Source organism: Sorex fumeus, unplaced genomic scaffold (assembly GCF_029834395.1).
Source record: "Sorex fumeus unplaced genomic scaffold, SorFum_2.1 ptg000036l, whole genome shotgun sequence".
NCBI classification, from domain to species: domain Eukaryota; kingdom Metazoa; phylum Chordata; class Mammalia; order Eulipotyphla; family Soricidae; genus Sorex; species Sorex fumeus.
Window position 1 is genome coordinate 9592692 of NW_026606093.1, and position 15777 is coordinate 9608468.

Genomic DNA, 15777 nt, shown 5'->3' on the forward strand with positions numbered 1-15777 from the left:
AATTAAAGATATTGCTAAATTTTAAACACTGAAAGTTCAGGTTTGAATATAGCATCTTCTAAGACATTACCTTGGATTTCCTAAGAGACAGATGAATATGGAAGTTCAGGGACCAAAGCAATGCAGTAGCATAGTGGGTGGGGTGTTTGCCTTGCCCAGAGCTGATCTAAGTTTGATTTCTGCCATTCCATATGATCCCCTGAGCATCACCAGGAATAACTCCTGAGTGCAGAGCAGGAATAAACCTGAGAAACTCTAGTTGTGACCCCAAAACACAACAACAACAAAAAAAAAACAAAAAAGGAGCATTCTTTAGAAATAAATTCTAGGTATCACACCAAGAAAAAAATTATTATAAAAAATAAAAGAATATGGAAATTCGAGGTTAGTAGTCTACATTGGTGATGTAAATTTTGAACTGTCAGGTAATAGATGAAATTTGGAATCTACAAATTGAATAAAATTATCTAAGAAGTGACCGTGTTTTGAACCACTTCACATTCAGCATTGTGAAACAGTATGAATAGTACAACTAAGAAATAGTGAGAAACAAAGTGGAAAGAGGTGTCAATAAAGATACAAATGATGAGAATAGCAATTGCTTCTTATGAATGAACTAAAATGGGAATTAACTACATCTCATTAGAGTTATAAAAATGTTATTGATGATTTAATAAAAAGAAAAGTTTTTTAAAATAATAAAATTTGTTGAAATAATTGTGATGAACACAAGTAGGGAGTTCACATTTTGGAGAGTGGAAGAATTTCTTCCTTAGATGACAATACAAGTCTATAAGTAAAGATTTAGATATGTTTGTAATATGATGACATAGTTTATGAAATTTCTCTATTTTCTCAGTGAAATAGAAAGCAAAGATATTACTGATGAGTGAAGAGAGTAAATGTGTTTGAAATTTTTGAAATTTGAAGATAGAGGAGGGGATGTGGGTTAATCATTTGAAGATAGAGGAGGGGATGTGGGCTAAATGTTTAGAAGAATGGGAAATAGAATAGTTTAGAATAGAATAGAGACATTCCATAGGATATTGAACAACATAAATGTCCACATACACTTAAAGTTGGATCAGATATCCAGACAGAAGTACATTTGTTTTTGTTTTGTTTTGTTTTGTTTTTGAGGTAATGATTTACAACACTGTTCATGATAGGGATTCAAACAAATAATATTTCAATGCCACAGCCTTCAGCAGATTATGTGCTTCCCTACACCATTAACCCAGGGCCCCATCCTGCCCACCTCCACCCTTAATAAATTTAGTCTGTAGAGCAGTTCTTAGGATCTCTTGCCTTTGAATGTTATTATTCCCTTACTATGTTTCTTTTTATACCACACATGAGAGATCTCATTCTGTGTCCCTTTCCTTCTGATTAATTTACTCAGAATGATACTCTCTAATACCATCCACTTTGCATTAAATTGAATTTTGTCTTTTTTATAGCCAAAAGACAATTAGACAATTATATATATATGTATATATATGTATATCACTTGACATATATAGAAAATTTCTTTCTTCATATGGGACATTTGGGTTGTTTTCAGATTTGGGCATTTGTGAATAGTGCTGCATTGAACATAGTAATGCAAATGTCTTTTCAAAATAGTGTCACTTGCAGTACTCAGTTTCACAGAGTAAGCATGTAAACAAATAGCTTACTTGTATAGATAATGGAGTTTTATAAAACCAGAAAGTCAAAAATTCATGTTTTGTAGATATTCAGGGCTAGCCCATTGCTTAGCCATAGAAAAGTTTGTATAACTAATAAAAAAGTATCAGCTTAATAAACTGCAAATATGTTTCTGAGTGTCCATTATATATTTGGCAATGCTCACCACCCCACACAATATACATTATTAAGTAACAACCACTGTTTATAGAGCTATATGCAGGATATCTATATGCAGAACATTTCCATGATATATCACAAATATACCCTTGAAAGAAAGAAGGAAAGGAAGGAAGGAAGGAAGGAAGGAAGGAAGGAAGGAAGGAAGGAAGGAAGGAAGGAAAGAAGGAAGGAAAGAAGGAAGGAAAGAAGGAAGGAAGGAAGGATAGAACAGGGTAGAGAAGGATGGAGGGAAGGAAGGAGGAACAGAAAAAAAGGGAAAATAAGAAATAAGAAAAAATAGAGTAGCACATTCTTATTTTACAGAGGATAGAATTTAATATTAAAGGTGCATAAATATCAGCCAGAGCAAGAGGAGCAGATCTGGAAATTATTTCTCTAATATGTGGAATATAAAAAAGCTTTGTAGTAGAATATCAAATGCCCTGTGGAAAAGCAGGAGAACTGGTCTGCCATAGGAAGCTTTCCACTGGGGCAGGTGTAGATATGTTCGAGAGGATAACTCGATATTGGTGGAGGGTGTGGACACTAACGAAGGGACTGTTAGAACAATGTATGTCTGGAACTCAATCATAAATACCATTGTAACTTTGCAATTTGCAGTGATTTAGTTTAAAAAAACCATATTCCAGAGCAAATAACTTGTAAGCATGACCAAATAATTTCCAGTGTTTATGCTTAAAATTGTAATAAACCTTTAAGTAATGATGGATAATCAGTGAAGTAAAACTATTTTAATTTAATTATAATTCATCATACTGTAAATTTATAGATTTTATATGCATGCATTCCATTTCATCAAGTATCTTTGATTTTATATAGTTTTGCTCGTATATTGATAATTCAATTCCACCTGATCATGTCTCTGAAGTATTTATTTTTTCTTTTTGGGTCACACCCGGCAATGCACATAGGGTTACTCCTGGCTCATGCACTTAGGAATTACTCCTGGCGGTGCTCCGGGGACCATATGAGATGCTGGGAATCAAACCCAGGTCGGTCGCATGCGAGGAAAACGCCCTGTCCGCTGTGCTATCACTCCAGCCCCTGAAATGAATTATTTTGTCTTTCCACATAGCTATCTAACTTTTAAGGCAAGACACCGCAATGTGCTCAATGTCTGTTATGTTGCATAGCTGGTTTTGACTTTACTATCTTTTATTTATTTATATTGGATTTGGGAGCCACAACATGGTGGTGCTCAAGGCTTACTTCTGTCTCTGTGCTAAAGGATCACTCTGGTGGTGTTAAGAGGACCTTACGTGGTGACAGTGATCAAACCAGAGTCTTCTGCATGCAAGGTATATAACTTAACAAGCACATGATGTCTCTGGTTCTTCTAATATTTTTAAATTTTTATTTTGGTTTGTGGCTACATCCAGCGTTGCTCAGCCATCACTCCTGGCTCTGCAGTCTAGAATTACTCCTCCTGGCACTTGGGGTACCATAAGTGATGCCACAGGTGGAGCGCTGGTCTGCCATGTATAAGGTGCACGCCCTACCCACAGTACTATTGCTCTGGCTTCTTGACTGCGTTTTAAAATCACTTCCTACAAGGGCAACCTCAGTTCCCTAATCTGAGGTCTGTGGGTATAACTTTATTTCTTGTAATACTAGCTATTAACTGAACATATATGGACCAGTGATTTGATTTTTTTAAGTGCATCTTAATTTTATCTCTTGCAAAAAAGTGATCCAATACCTGCTTAACACAGGGTTATTCAAACATGAAGGAAAAACTTTGTGGGAAAATACTTGACATATAACTTGAAATTTATGGTAATTGTTGTATTAAACCCAGCAAAAAATAAAAACAAAAACTGATTTAACTGTAGTTGAATCTTAATCCTTTGTGTACTTTGGGATTTTAGGATAGCACTGTAGCACAGACCTCCTGTTGTTCATTGATTTGCTTGAGCAGGCACCAGTAATGTCTCCATGGTGAGACTTGTTGTTACTGTTGTTGGCATATCGAATACACCACAGAGAGCTTTCCAGGCTCTGCCATGTGGGAGGGATACTCTTGGGCTCTCCGAGAGGGATGGAGAAATTGAACCCAGTAGGCCACGTGCAAGGCAAATGCCCTACCAGTTGTGCTATCGCTCTGCCTTGGAATTGGGATTTTAGGATACAAGGAGTTATCTTGGAAGAGCAGTATCTGATTGCTGTTACTATCACTACTGTTATTATGGATCCATATGTTCATTTTATTGTAGAGAAAGTATATAACTAATAACTAATAAAATTTAATTATTGCAAAATAATAGACTCTTCTCTCTACCTTGGCTGCCACAATACTACACATGTTGTTATACTTTCATTAGCAAATGGAGACTTTGCACTTTCCAAATAGAGATCTAGCACTTACTTTCAGTTTGCATAGAGGTAAGATAGATTCTTATTTTGTTGAAAACAGTGTAGCCAGCAGCCAGGTAGTCATTTTTACATTTACAGTCTTGCCGCCTGCTTCCATTAAAAGGACATTCATACGGATTTTGTAATCTGAAATAAGAAGATCAAGTTTAATATTAGAATATTCATTAGAAAAAATGGTCATTTTTGAAATTGGGATTGTAGAGGACACACCTATTTTCTTCAGTAATATAATTTCAAGTTTAATGAGAAGTAACTCAAGATTAACACATAAAATTCCCTATGAAAAATTCAAAGTCAAGTTTTGAGAAAACAATGAGCTCATAGTCTTAGCTTTTGCTACTAGAATTAATTTTATTTCTGTGAACATATACATAGGCAATTAATTTTTCCCCTCTATATTGTTCCACTGTTCACTGGTAGTATTCTTCTTGGTCAATCTCTCTATGAGCATATGTTAATAGTTAAGTACTTATTATTGAACAGGTAACATCTGTGTTATATAGTTATGTCCACTTCCTCCTAAAATACTATCCTAAAATATCTCTTAAAATTATGCAATGAGTTCTCTAATTCTGAAACTTGCCATTCTCTTGAAGGAGTGTAAAAATGTAAGTTAAAACATAGCTCACCTCAAACCGTATACTTCTGAAAAGTTGTCTTCAATTTTGACCAATGATATATATTCTTTGGGGTTTTCCAAGTGCATATCTGCACAGTATATCTAAAGAGAAAATGCAAAAATCTGTCAAATCTTTTTTTTCAAAATTCAATAGAAAACAGTAAAATCAAATAGGAACTGCTTTTGTAATACCTTTATTATTCTTCCCTTAATGTTGAGATAATAGTCACCATCCTTGGTAATGTTGTTTTTCATTTGAATTTCCTTGCAGTTGATAAATGTTTTATCTTCAAGAAAAAGTTTACCTTCAATAACAAATTATGGATGTATAAATTGATCTCAACCATATAAATATTGTTATATTCTAAAAAAACTGGATACTTCATCTCATGCAGCATATAGCTCTTAAAATATTTATTAATTTTAAATGTAATTAAAACTTCTTAGAAACACTTAGGTACAGATATATTTTTAGGTATTAGGTTTTATGCATTAAGTACAGATATATTTATTACAGATATATTTTTAGTATTACTTACAGTCATTGGCAAAACATTTCTTCTGAGCATAAGGTTTTAAATGCTTCAAACATAAGTCACTGGAAAAGCCATTTTCAGCCATGCATTCTACTCTTCTCTTCATTATCCCAACTCCACAAGTTACTGAGCACTATGAATGAAGTAAAATTTCAACACAGAGAATGAATGTATAAAGGTCTATAAATCTGTCTCCTTCTTTAGGACTGGGTCATTATGAATAATCCATATCGTCAAGAGCTACTATATATATATATGAATTCCTTGGAGGCAGAAATTCTTAAGCGTATATATGAACTTATTACTTATAATTTACTGGATTTGTATAGTTATATTAGTATCATATAGTAAATACTTATACTAAGTGGTGGCTATTAAAATATGATTAATCTAAATTAAAATTTTAATTTAAAATAAACTTAAATCAAAAAATTGCAAAAAAATTTTTTGTTTTGTTTTGTTATGGAGCCAAAGCCAGGATGCTCAGGGGTTACTCCTGGCTTGAACTAGGAATGCTTCCTGGTGGTGCTCTGGATGCTGGGGATATATTCAAAGTGAAAGCTGCTTTGTCAAGATCTCCAAGAAACAGAAGAAAATATTAGTTATGGTTTCTGCTAATAAGTGTGTTCTAGTATGTATAATGAACGAGATAAGAAATTTATCTCTTTTAACATATAAAATTTATTTCTATTGGCTGGAGCGATAGCACAACAGTAGGGCGTTTGCCTTGCAAGCAGCCAACATGGTTGACCCGAGTTTGATTCCTTTGCCCCTCTCAGAGAGCCCGGCAAGTTACTGAGAGTATCTCACGTGCACTGCAAAGCCTGGTAAGCTACCTGTGATATATTCGATATGCTAAACACAGTAACAATTATTACAATGGAGACGTTACTGGGTCCGCTCGAGCAAATCGATGAACAACGGGAGAACAGTGACAGTGATATATAAAAGTGTTTTTAGACAATAGAAATATGCATCAACCATGAAGATTTAGTTAAATAGGCAGATTACTCAAGGGTCCACACCTTCAAGGTCTGGTTTAGGTTTTAATTGATAAGTGTATACTGACCTTGCTCCATTTTCCAACTTTCCAAGTGGCCATATGTAAACAGTTCCTAAAATTGCATTTGTAAACCTTAGGAGAAGGTAACACAGGGCATTCTCGATAATCCACAGGCCAAAGTTGATGAAGCTTGTGTTTCTCAGGAGACTGGATTCGAATGCAGTAAGTAATCCTCTGCTGATAGTCAAATCCACAATTACCTGCACACTAATGAAATACACAATTACAAGGGAAGAAAAAGATGGTCTTAAACTTAGCTAGAGCCTAATGTTTGTAAGGTCTTAATAATGTCTCAACAATCCTATCTATTGATTACATTTATAGAGAGTAAGCAGTTTCAAGGACAATAGATACTTTTTCCAAAACTACCCATAAAAAAAAAGAATTTATATTTAAAATAATTGGGTGGCAGAAGGAAGGAAGGAGGGAGGAAATGAGAGATAGAAAGAGAAAGAGGGAAGAAGAGAGAGAAAGAGAGAGATAGAGAAAGAGAGAGAGAAGAAAAGTGACTGCTATAGATTCAGGCTTGGGGTGGAGATGTGGCAAGAGGAATATTGAGAACATTGGTGGTAGGAAATTGTTGCGTGAACATTCATTCAGTCAGAGGCACTGAGACAAGGAACACGAAATAAATTTAAGTCATGGAGGGTCCAGGTTCTCTCAGACCAGTTACAAAGATAGAGAGCCCCGAAATCTCCTTTTATTACCATCCTATTATTCATACTGTAAATGGCTCAATACAGTGAGGTCATCAAAAGAAGTTACAGAAAGAACTTTGAGGCAGGCAAAGCATGTATTGTTTCCATGTATCCGCAGGCCAGTGCATTTTTGCCTTAGGAAAGAGTATAAAACCTAAGAGAAACCTCTCTTGGGCTACTAGTAGTTGGGTTTGCATCCCAAAGACAAGGCTGGGTCAGCACCTGAAATCTACATCCCAAAGACTAGGCTGGGCCAGAGCCCAGAATCTGCAAGTCAAAGACCAGGCGGAGCTTCTGTGAGAAAAGGAAAAATGGACTCTTTCAATATACTGAAATTGATGAAATTATTTACTGAAGGCAGCTTAAAGGAAAAAGATGTTCAGCTGCATCCAAACCAGTCAGGTCACGGTCACGGTCCTCCCGTTATTCATCGTTTTGCTCGAGCGGGCCCAGTAACGTCTCCATTTTGAGACTTGTTGTTACTGTGTTTGGCATATCGAATACGTCACGGGTAGCTTGCCAGGCTCTGCCGTGCGGGCGAGATACTCTCGGTACCAGTCAGGACACACGAGAAATCTCGCCCATTTTCATGAGTCCCTATGTCCCTCTCCATTATGTGGTGCAGTCTACATGCATTCATCCTGATAGCTCAGTCCAGTCCCAACAGGAAATGTACAATGGTGGCAGGATGGTATGACTGAAAAAATGATCATGAAAAGCTTTGTAGCTGTGTATCTCACAGTGATTTAACTAAAAAATAATAGTTGAGTGGTCAGAATTATAATACATGAAGGTAAGGCTGCTTTGCTCAAGGCCAACCCTGGTTTGATGCTTAATTTCATATAAGGTCCTCTGAGAATCACCAAGAGTGATTCCTGAGAGCAGCGCCACAAATAATCCCTAAGTACTGCTAGGTGTGGACTTAAAACAACAAAAATAACAACAAAATATATTTAAACTAGTTTATTTGTAGTTTGTTTGTGTTTAGTTTACATGACCAATAATATCTTGATTGAAGAAAACTTTGTCTCCCAATAGAACAGGTTTTGAAGAAATGAAAAATATTAGTTCTTACCTTAGCCAAGGTTTTAGCTTACTAGTAATTATGTATAACTTAATAAATATTTATCTTAATATATATAATGTGCTGTATAATGCTAGCACATTCAAATAGGTTAATGATATAGATGTAAATTAAGGGTATAGGCCTAAAGTGAACTTCTACTTCTAAAATAAAGCAGACTGACAGAACAAAGCTAGCTTCTAACACGACTCAACAAAAACATATGGACAAAATAATAACTTTTTTATCTTTTTTTTAATTGAATCACCTTGAGATACAGTTACAAAACTTTCATTGCTGAGCTTCAGTCATACAATGATCGAACACTCAATCCTCCACCAGTGCACATTCTCCACCACCAGTGTCCTCAGTATTATCCTCCCCCCATTCAATCCTCCCCCCGCATTTATGGCAGACTATTTACCCCCATACTCTCTTTACTTTTGTCATTATTTTTGCAATACAGACACTGAGAGGGGCTGGAGCGATAGCATAGTGGTAGGGCGTTTGCCTTGCACGCAGCCAACATGGCCGACCTGAGTTCGATTCCTCCGCCCCTCTCAGAGAGCACGGCAAGCTACCGAGAGTATCTCGCCCGCACAGCAGAGCCTGGCAAGCTCCCCGTGATGTATTCGATATGCCAGACACAGTAACAAAGTCTCCAATGGAGACGTTACTGGGCCTGCTCGAGCAAATCGATGATCAACGGGAGGGCCTTTACCTTTTACCTTTTAGACACTGAGAGGCTATCACGTTTGGTCCTTTATCTACTTTCAGCACACAGTACAAAATAATAACTTTTGAGTTACACCCAGAAACCACCTCTGGCTGGCGCCAGATAATCTCATCAACTGCCATGAACAGAGACTCTTTATCCTTCTTTTTCGCAAGAGAGCATAACATGACACTGCCATAGCCATACTGCTGGACCCTGCACCAGACTGCTTTATTCAGGGCATCCTGGAGTGGTGGGTGAGGCCCCTCCCCATCCTGAGGGACCCAGCCCCAGCAGCTGAAAATCTTCAGAACTCAACCTCCACCATGCTCATGGCCACTCTCCATATGGCTCTGGCCAAGCCTCACCCACGAGTGAATCTTTTCATGGATATCTCATACCTCACACCACTCATACTCCAAGAGTAGCACACCACACTTGATGAAGTTTAAAGTAGAAGGCAACAAATCTTAAAGGGAAATATACTTTTAATTATATGTATATGTATATGTGTGTATATATATGCATACATATATATCCATATATATACATATATATATAAACACACAAGGCTCAACCCTTAACAACACATTAGTGATCTCTTATAGAAGGGCTTAATGACCCCTGGATGAAATACAACAATCTTCACACACTCTGCTCTAAGGAAAGATTTTTGCATTTGCAGTGGTTTCTTCATAACAAACAATACAAATTAAATCATTTTGGTTCTTTTTGGGGGCAGGGATTGGGGTTTGGTATGGAAACATCCAAAATATGATGGTGGGAAGGTGTAATAGTGGTAGGATTGGTGTTCAAATATTAAATGTAATAAAATATTGTGAGCTACTTAGAAAAATGGCCCTGGCCAGCACATAATATATACTAAGATACCAAGTGAGACTAAGCAAATACCAATGAAAAAAAAAACAATCAAAAGACTTAGCAATTACTGCACCTAGTATTCATATAGAATCAAATCCAGTGCTTGTATCCTCTAGCCAATGAAGAAAACCTTATATATACTGGATGAACAAATAGATAAGTACTCAAGCGATAGCACAGCAGTAGGGCGTTCGCCTTACAAGCGGCCAACATGGCTGACCCGAGTTCGATTCCTCCGCCCCTCTCGGAGAGCCCGGCAAGCTACCGCGAGTATTCGATATGCCAGACACAGTAACAACAAAGTCTCCAATGGAGACGTTACTGGGCCCGCTTGAGCAAATCGACGATCAACAGGAGGGCCTTTTACCTTTACCTAGTGCCTCACCAGAGTAGCAGAGAATAATTAATCCTATATTAGGTTACAGTCTCACTTAACAAATCAAATGAGCAAGAAAAAAAGAATAAAATTTCATCCAATAAAAATAACTGTCAAAAGTGTGTAAATTAAAATGCACTAAAGCTAAAAGTTATAATTTCTGACATGCAATACATTATTAACTGTCATGCAAAGAAGCAAAGAAAATTTCTTTATCAAAGAAGAAACAGAGATGGGTGCAAGAATTATATAATAATGAAAAAGGTGATAAGTTTTGTTAGAACTAACTTTATCAGGATTCTAAATATAACCAGAAATTTGCTGCTTTCTTATCATCAAGAGACAAGACTAAATCTCAGTAAAGAGAGAAAGCTTTTGATGTTTTAACTTGATTCATTCTCCTTCGTTCCTCTAAGCATAAAAGCAGCCTTGAAAATTAATAACCTGAGAACATGGTGAAAATCAACAGCCTGAAAACACCACAGTGGGTAGAATAGCAGAGGACATACTTAAAAGCTGAATTTTCAGCATCCTTTCTCCAATGTCTCAGGTTCCCTTCCACCCTCAGTCCACCTTCTTATAAAACACAATTTAGCTTGTAGTTTGGGTCCCATACTTACAGTCATTTTGACTCTACACCATTTTATTTTATTATAATTATATATGAATATGTTATATATAATTATATTACTACAATTGCTGGAGCAATAACACAGTGGGTAAGGCATTTGCCTTGCATGCGGTCAACATGGCCGACCCGGGTTCGATTCCTCCACCCTTCTCAGAGAGCCCAGCAAGCTACTGAGAGTATCTTTTCCACACGGCAAAGCCTGGCAAGCTCCCCGTGATGTATTCAATATGCCAAAAACAGTAACAAGTCTCACAATTTGTTGTGAAACGTTACTGGTGCCCGCTTGAGTAAATCAATGAACAACGAGAGGACAGTGCTATTATATTATTATTATACAGAATGTGCAAAATATACATTGTGTATTGTATAATAACAAAAATAAGCTAATATTCATACCCACTAGGAAGATCATTTTCAAAATGACAGACTTGAGTGGAAGAGATAATACAGAGGTTAACACACATGCTTGTATGTAACTGACCAACAACTAATTAATTATTCATTCTTGTACACACAATAGTACATATAGTAGCGCTATCGACCTGTCCTCCCATTGTTTATCGATTTGCGTGAGCGGGCCCAGTAACGTCTCCATCGTGAGACTTATTGTTACTGTGTTTGGCATATCAAATACATCATGGGGAGCTTGCCAGGCTTTGCCGTGTGGGTGAGATACTCTCGGTAGCTTGCCAGGCTCTCCAAGAGGGGTGGAGGAATTGAACTCAGGTCGGCCATGTATATATCATTATATAATATCACATATATACATATATAATAATTAGCCATATATAGTTACTGATATTAATTGTATGGTCATTATCATTTCCACTAAACATTATAATTTATTAATAATAATGATATTCATATTACAATTAATGTCACCAACAGTACTGTAAATCATGGTAGCTCAAAGATAAAAAGAAAAAATATATTCAAAGTTCATCCTAAAATACATATGAATATGTGAGACATAAAATAAATAATCTTTAAAAAGAAGAAAAAAAAGTTGGTTTCTCACACTTTTAGTTTCAAAATTTATTACAGAAATTTATAATTTTTCTATCAAGATTTACTATGAAATCTGCTTTAATCAAGATTGTGTTGTGTACATATAGGGAATAGAATTAAAATAGAATTATTTCAGAAATAAACCTGTACATTTTAGTCAATTAATTTGTTATAAGAAGAATGTCAAGATAATTCAATGATACAATACAACTGTCCTCCCGTTGTTCATCGATTTGCTCGAGCGGGCCCAGTAGCGTCTCCATTGGAGACTTTGTTGTTACTGTGTTTGGAATATCGAATACATCACGGGTAGCTTGCCAGGCTCTGCCGTGCGGGCCAGATACTCTCGGTAGCTTGCCGTGCTCTCCGAGAGGGGCGGAGGAATCGAACTCGGGTCAGCCATGTTGGCTGAGTGCAATGCAAATGCCCTACCACTGTGCTATCGCTACAGTATGTTACCCAAATTATTCTGGGCAACTGAATAGCCACAGTGGGAACTTGATATAATATGTAAAACAATTCAAAATGAATCAAAGACATAACTTAGGCCATTACATTATAAAATTATTCGAAAATATATGAGAACTTCAATTGATTCATGGATTTATCAATACTTTTCTAAGTCTTTCATTGTGGAGGATGTTCCCATGCAGTGCTCAAAAACCAGGAGCCTTCCCAGAAATTCTTGGTCAACGAGGAGCCAGTTCAATATGCTGATCCAAACACATCGTGCTGCCTGGCACTGCAGTACAGAGAATTCCCAGTGCCGCCCCCCCCCCCCCCCCAGTGCTGAGCAGGGCATTTCCAGGGGAATGCTGGGAGTGCTCAGGGCCTTGGGGGGGCAGAGGGAGGATTGTGGTGTCAGGGAGCAGAATGCGGTCAGTTTCTCTCCCACCAAAGTCTGTTATTTTAAATATGACCATCCTAGGGGTATGAATATCAGCTTATTGTGTGCTTGAATTACATTTTCCTGGAGCGATAGCACAGCGGGTAGGGTGTTCGCCTTACAAGCGGCCAACATGGCCGACCCGAGTTCGATTCCTCCGCCCCTCTCGGAGAGCCCGGCAAGCTACCGAGAGTATTTGATATGCCAGACACAGTAACAACAAAGTCTCCCATGGAGACGTTACTGGGCCTGCTCGAGCAAATCGACGATCAACGGGAGGGCCTTTATTATCTAAAAATGCTAATTTCTTTTTATCTGCCCTTTTCTAACATCTAACATATTTTCTAATATATATTCTAACATCTCAGTAACTAACCTGAAAAATGGACTAGACTGAAATCAATGATATATACCTCACAGAAAAAATTATTAGTGATATCAACATAAAGCTAAAGGTAAAGGCCCTCCCATTGATCGTCGATTTGCTTGAGCGAGGTCAACCTAAAGTCAACCTGCAGCAAACTATAAACTAAACTCCTGGATATCAACATAATGAAATATTATTTAACAATAGGAATAAATAGGGCTGGAAAAATAGTAGAGCAGGTAGTGCATTTGGCTTGCACAGGGCCAACTGAGGTTTGATTCTGGGCATCCCAAAAGGTCCCCAGACACCTCTAGTAGTGATTTCTGACCACCGAACCAGGAGTAACCCCTGAGAATTGTCAGGTATGGCCCATAGACATAAACAAAACTACTGATAAACCTTAATAGATAGGCAAAGTATAGGCAATAAGTGATAAATATTGTATCTTTCCTTTGTACCAAACTCTAGAAGACGCACACCATCACTAATATAAAAATGATTAGGTTACCTGTAGGGTGGGGAGATGGAAGGAGGAAAACATAAAGTAGCATCAGGAAGCTCAGGGGATAATGAAGAAGCTCCTTGTTTTAAATATGGTAATATGGTAATGTTTCATGGGTGCATACATAATTAAAAATGCTTATCAAGCTGTATAGTTTAAACATGTACAGTTTACTTCATGTAAATTATATTTCAATAATTGCTTGTTTCTTTCTCCAAAGCAGTCAATTATGCAGAGCCATTTCACAAACTTCCTGGCAGTTACTTTCACAGTTAGCATCAATGAACATTTCAAAACTGCACTAGAACTTTTATTAGACATGCTATTAGTATTCTATTTCTGTCACCCAGCTGTTACTCTATCATCCAAAAGTAAAATCTAAGGCATTTTATTCCTTAGATCAATATCAAATCAGTATATGTCCCCATACCCAAATTTGGATTCAGCTTCAAATTTTATACTGAGTATTTGTGGAACAAAAGCTTCAGCTTTCTCTCTTCATCTTACCTGTGACAAATTGCCAGTTACAACAATATATTTGCAGGGGCTGCACTTTTTCACTGAAAGAGGTCTTGTTGAAGGATTACAGAATCTTTCATCCACTTGGACGTTTTGTGCATTCATGCACTTCACTTGCCTGTATGTCTCCTTTTTCTTACATGATGTTGAGCACTAGAAAGGCAGTGTTGAAGTAAGTGACACGTTTGTCCTTGGAAGAGGTGCCTTCCAAATTTCCTTATCAATACTCACATCCAGCCATTCTTCTGCCACCCATGTGTACTGTGCACAGTCCTGATTCCAACATTGCCTCTGAAAATAAGGACGAGTGGACTTATCGCACATTTCCTCAGGCACTTTACCAATGCCTCTCAGTCGGCAGTAGACGTCCCTCTGCTGAACTCCAGAGCCACAGGTCACAGAGCACTAGAAGGGACCCCAAAGAATTTGAACAATGAAGTAGCAAATATCAAATTATACAGAAATTACAAAGTAGAACCATGACCTATTATTAAATCATTTTAAACATATACTAATATTAAAACTTGCATTACAGAAGAAATATACATAATTTAATACAAATTTGTAATACAAATATTACATAAGAAATATATGGAATACATGTTTTTAATTTCATCTGCCCTGGAGTATTTCTACAGATATATAGATTTTCTTTATTTTACTGTACCTCTTCAAGTCTTCAAAACACTATGACAAGTTAATCACATTATACAAAACACTGCATTTAAATTGCTACTTTTGTCTTTCAATTTCAACGTGTTAATTATCACACAGTTTACCACAGAATGGGTGTTGTTAAATTGTTTTTATTTATTTGGCCATAGGCTGTGCCCGAATTAAACCAGGACAAATACTTTAACTCCTTTGATGCTTTTTACTTTTTTTTTCTTTTTCATTTGTGTGTGTGGGGGCGGGGGGGGGGGGGGAGGGACTAAATTTTGGCCCAAAGGAGTGCTTGCTATAAAGGGTAGCCTGAAAACAAAGCAGCAGGAAAGAAAAAAGGTGATCATTGACGGCCAGAGCTCCAAGTGACCAGACTTAGAGATCAGAATGGAACAACTCAGCCGAATAGACATGAGACCAAGCAGAGGCTCCGTCCCAGCTCCAGGTTTCCCCCTGAGCTCCGGGAAAGCCTGAAGGAACACCCTCAGCATTCTGCAATTGACCTTCTGGGAACCTGCATTTTACTCCCAGAGATTGAAAAAAAGATGCAGAGAAAAAACACTTTCAGCATGAAGAGAGTAAAAATGACCCTTTGGCCAGTGATGAAGCATGCCAGGCAGGGCTCAGAAAAAGAGGGTGCTTCAGATCTCCCAAAGAGATAGGGCGGTGGGGGGGGGGGGGGGTTGCAGAGCAATAGCACAGCAGTGGAGGGCATTTGCCTTGCATGCGGCCAACCCCAGGCTCGATCCCTGGCATCCCTTATGGTCCCCCAAGCACTGTCAGGATTAATTCCTGAGTGAAAAGCCAGCAGTAACCCCTGAGCATTGCTGGGTATGACCCAAAATGCAAATAAATAAATAAATAAACAAACAAAAAAACAAACAAACAAAAAACCAAAGAGATGTGGTCAAGAGCTTTGGTTCTCTTGCTTCGGTTCTCTGGTGTCCCCTTCAACGACTCTGCCAGACAGTGACCAGCAGAAGCACTGATGTTGTCCCAAAGTG

The 15777-nt window shown here is 37.5% G+C and overlaps 1 protein-coding gene across 1 annotated transcript in view; it reads right to left on the reverse strand.

The window, feature by feature from the left end:
- The window catches only part of ADAMTS20 (ADAM metallopeptidase with thrombospondin type 1 motif 20), a 238054-nt gene that overhangs the window by 32848 nt on the left and 189429 nt on the right, over window positions 1–15777 (reverse strand). Inside the window, exons 30-36 of the mRNA XM_056117833.1 lie at window positions 14342–14515; window positions 14099–14263; window positions 6470–6670; window positions 5404–5533; window positions 5057–5151; window positions 4875–4966; window positions 4238–4371 (exon numbers count right to left, since the gene is read on the reverse strand). Of these exons, the coding sequence (XP_055973808.1) occupies window positions 4238–4371; window positions 4875–4966; window positions 5057–5151; window positions 5404–5533; window positions 6470–6670; window positions 14099–14263; window positions 14342–14515 (991 nt within the window). The remainder of the gene's footprint in view (window positions 1–4237; window positions 4372–4874; window positions 4967–5056; window positions 5152–5403; window positions 5534–6469; window positions 6671–14098; window positions 14264–14341; window positions 14516–15777) is intronic.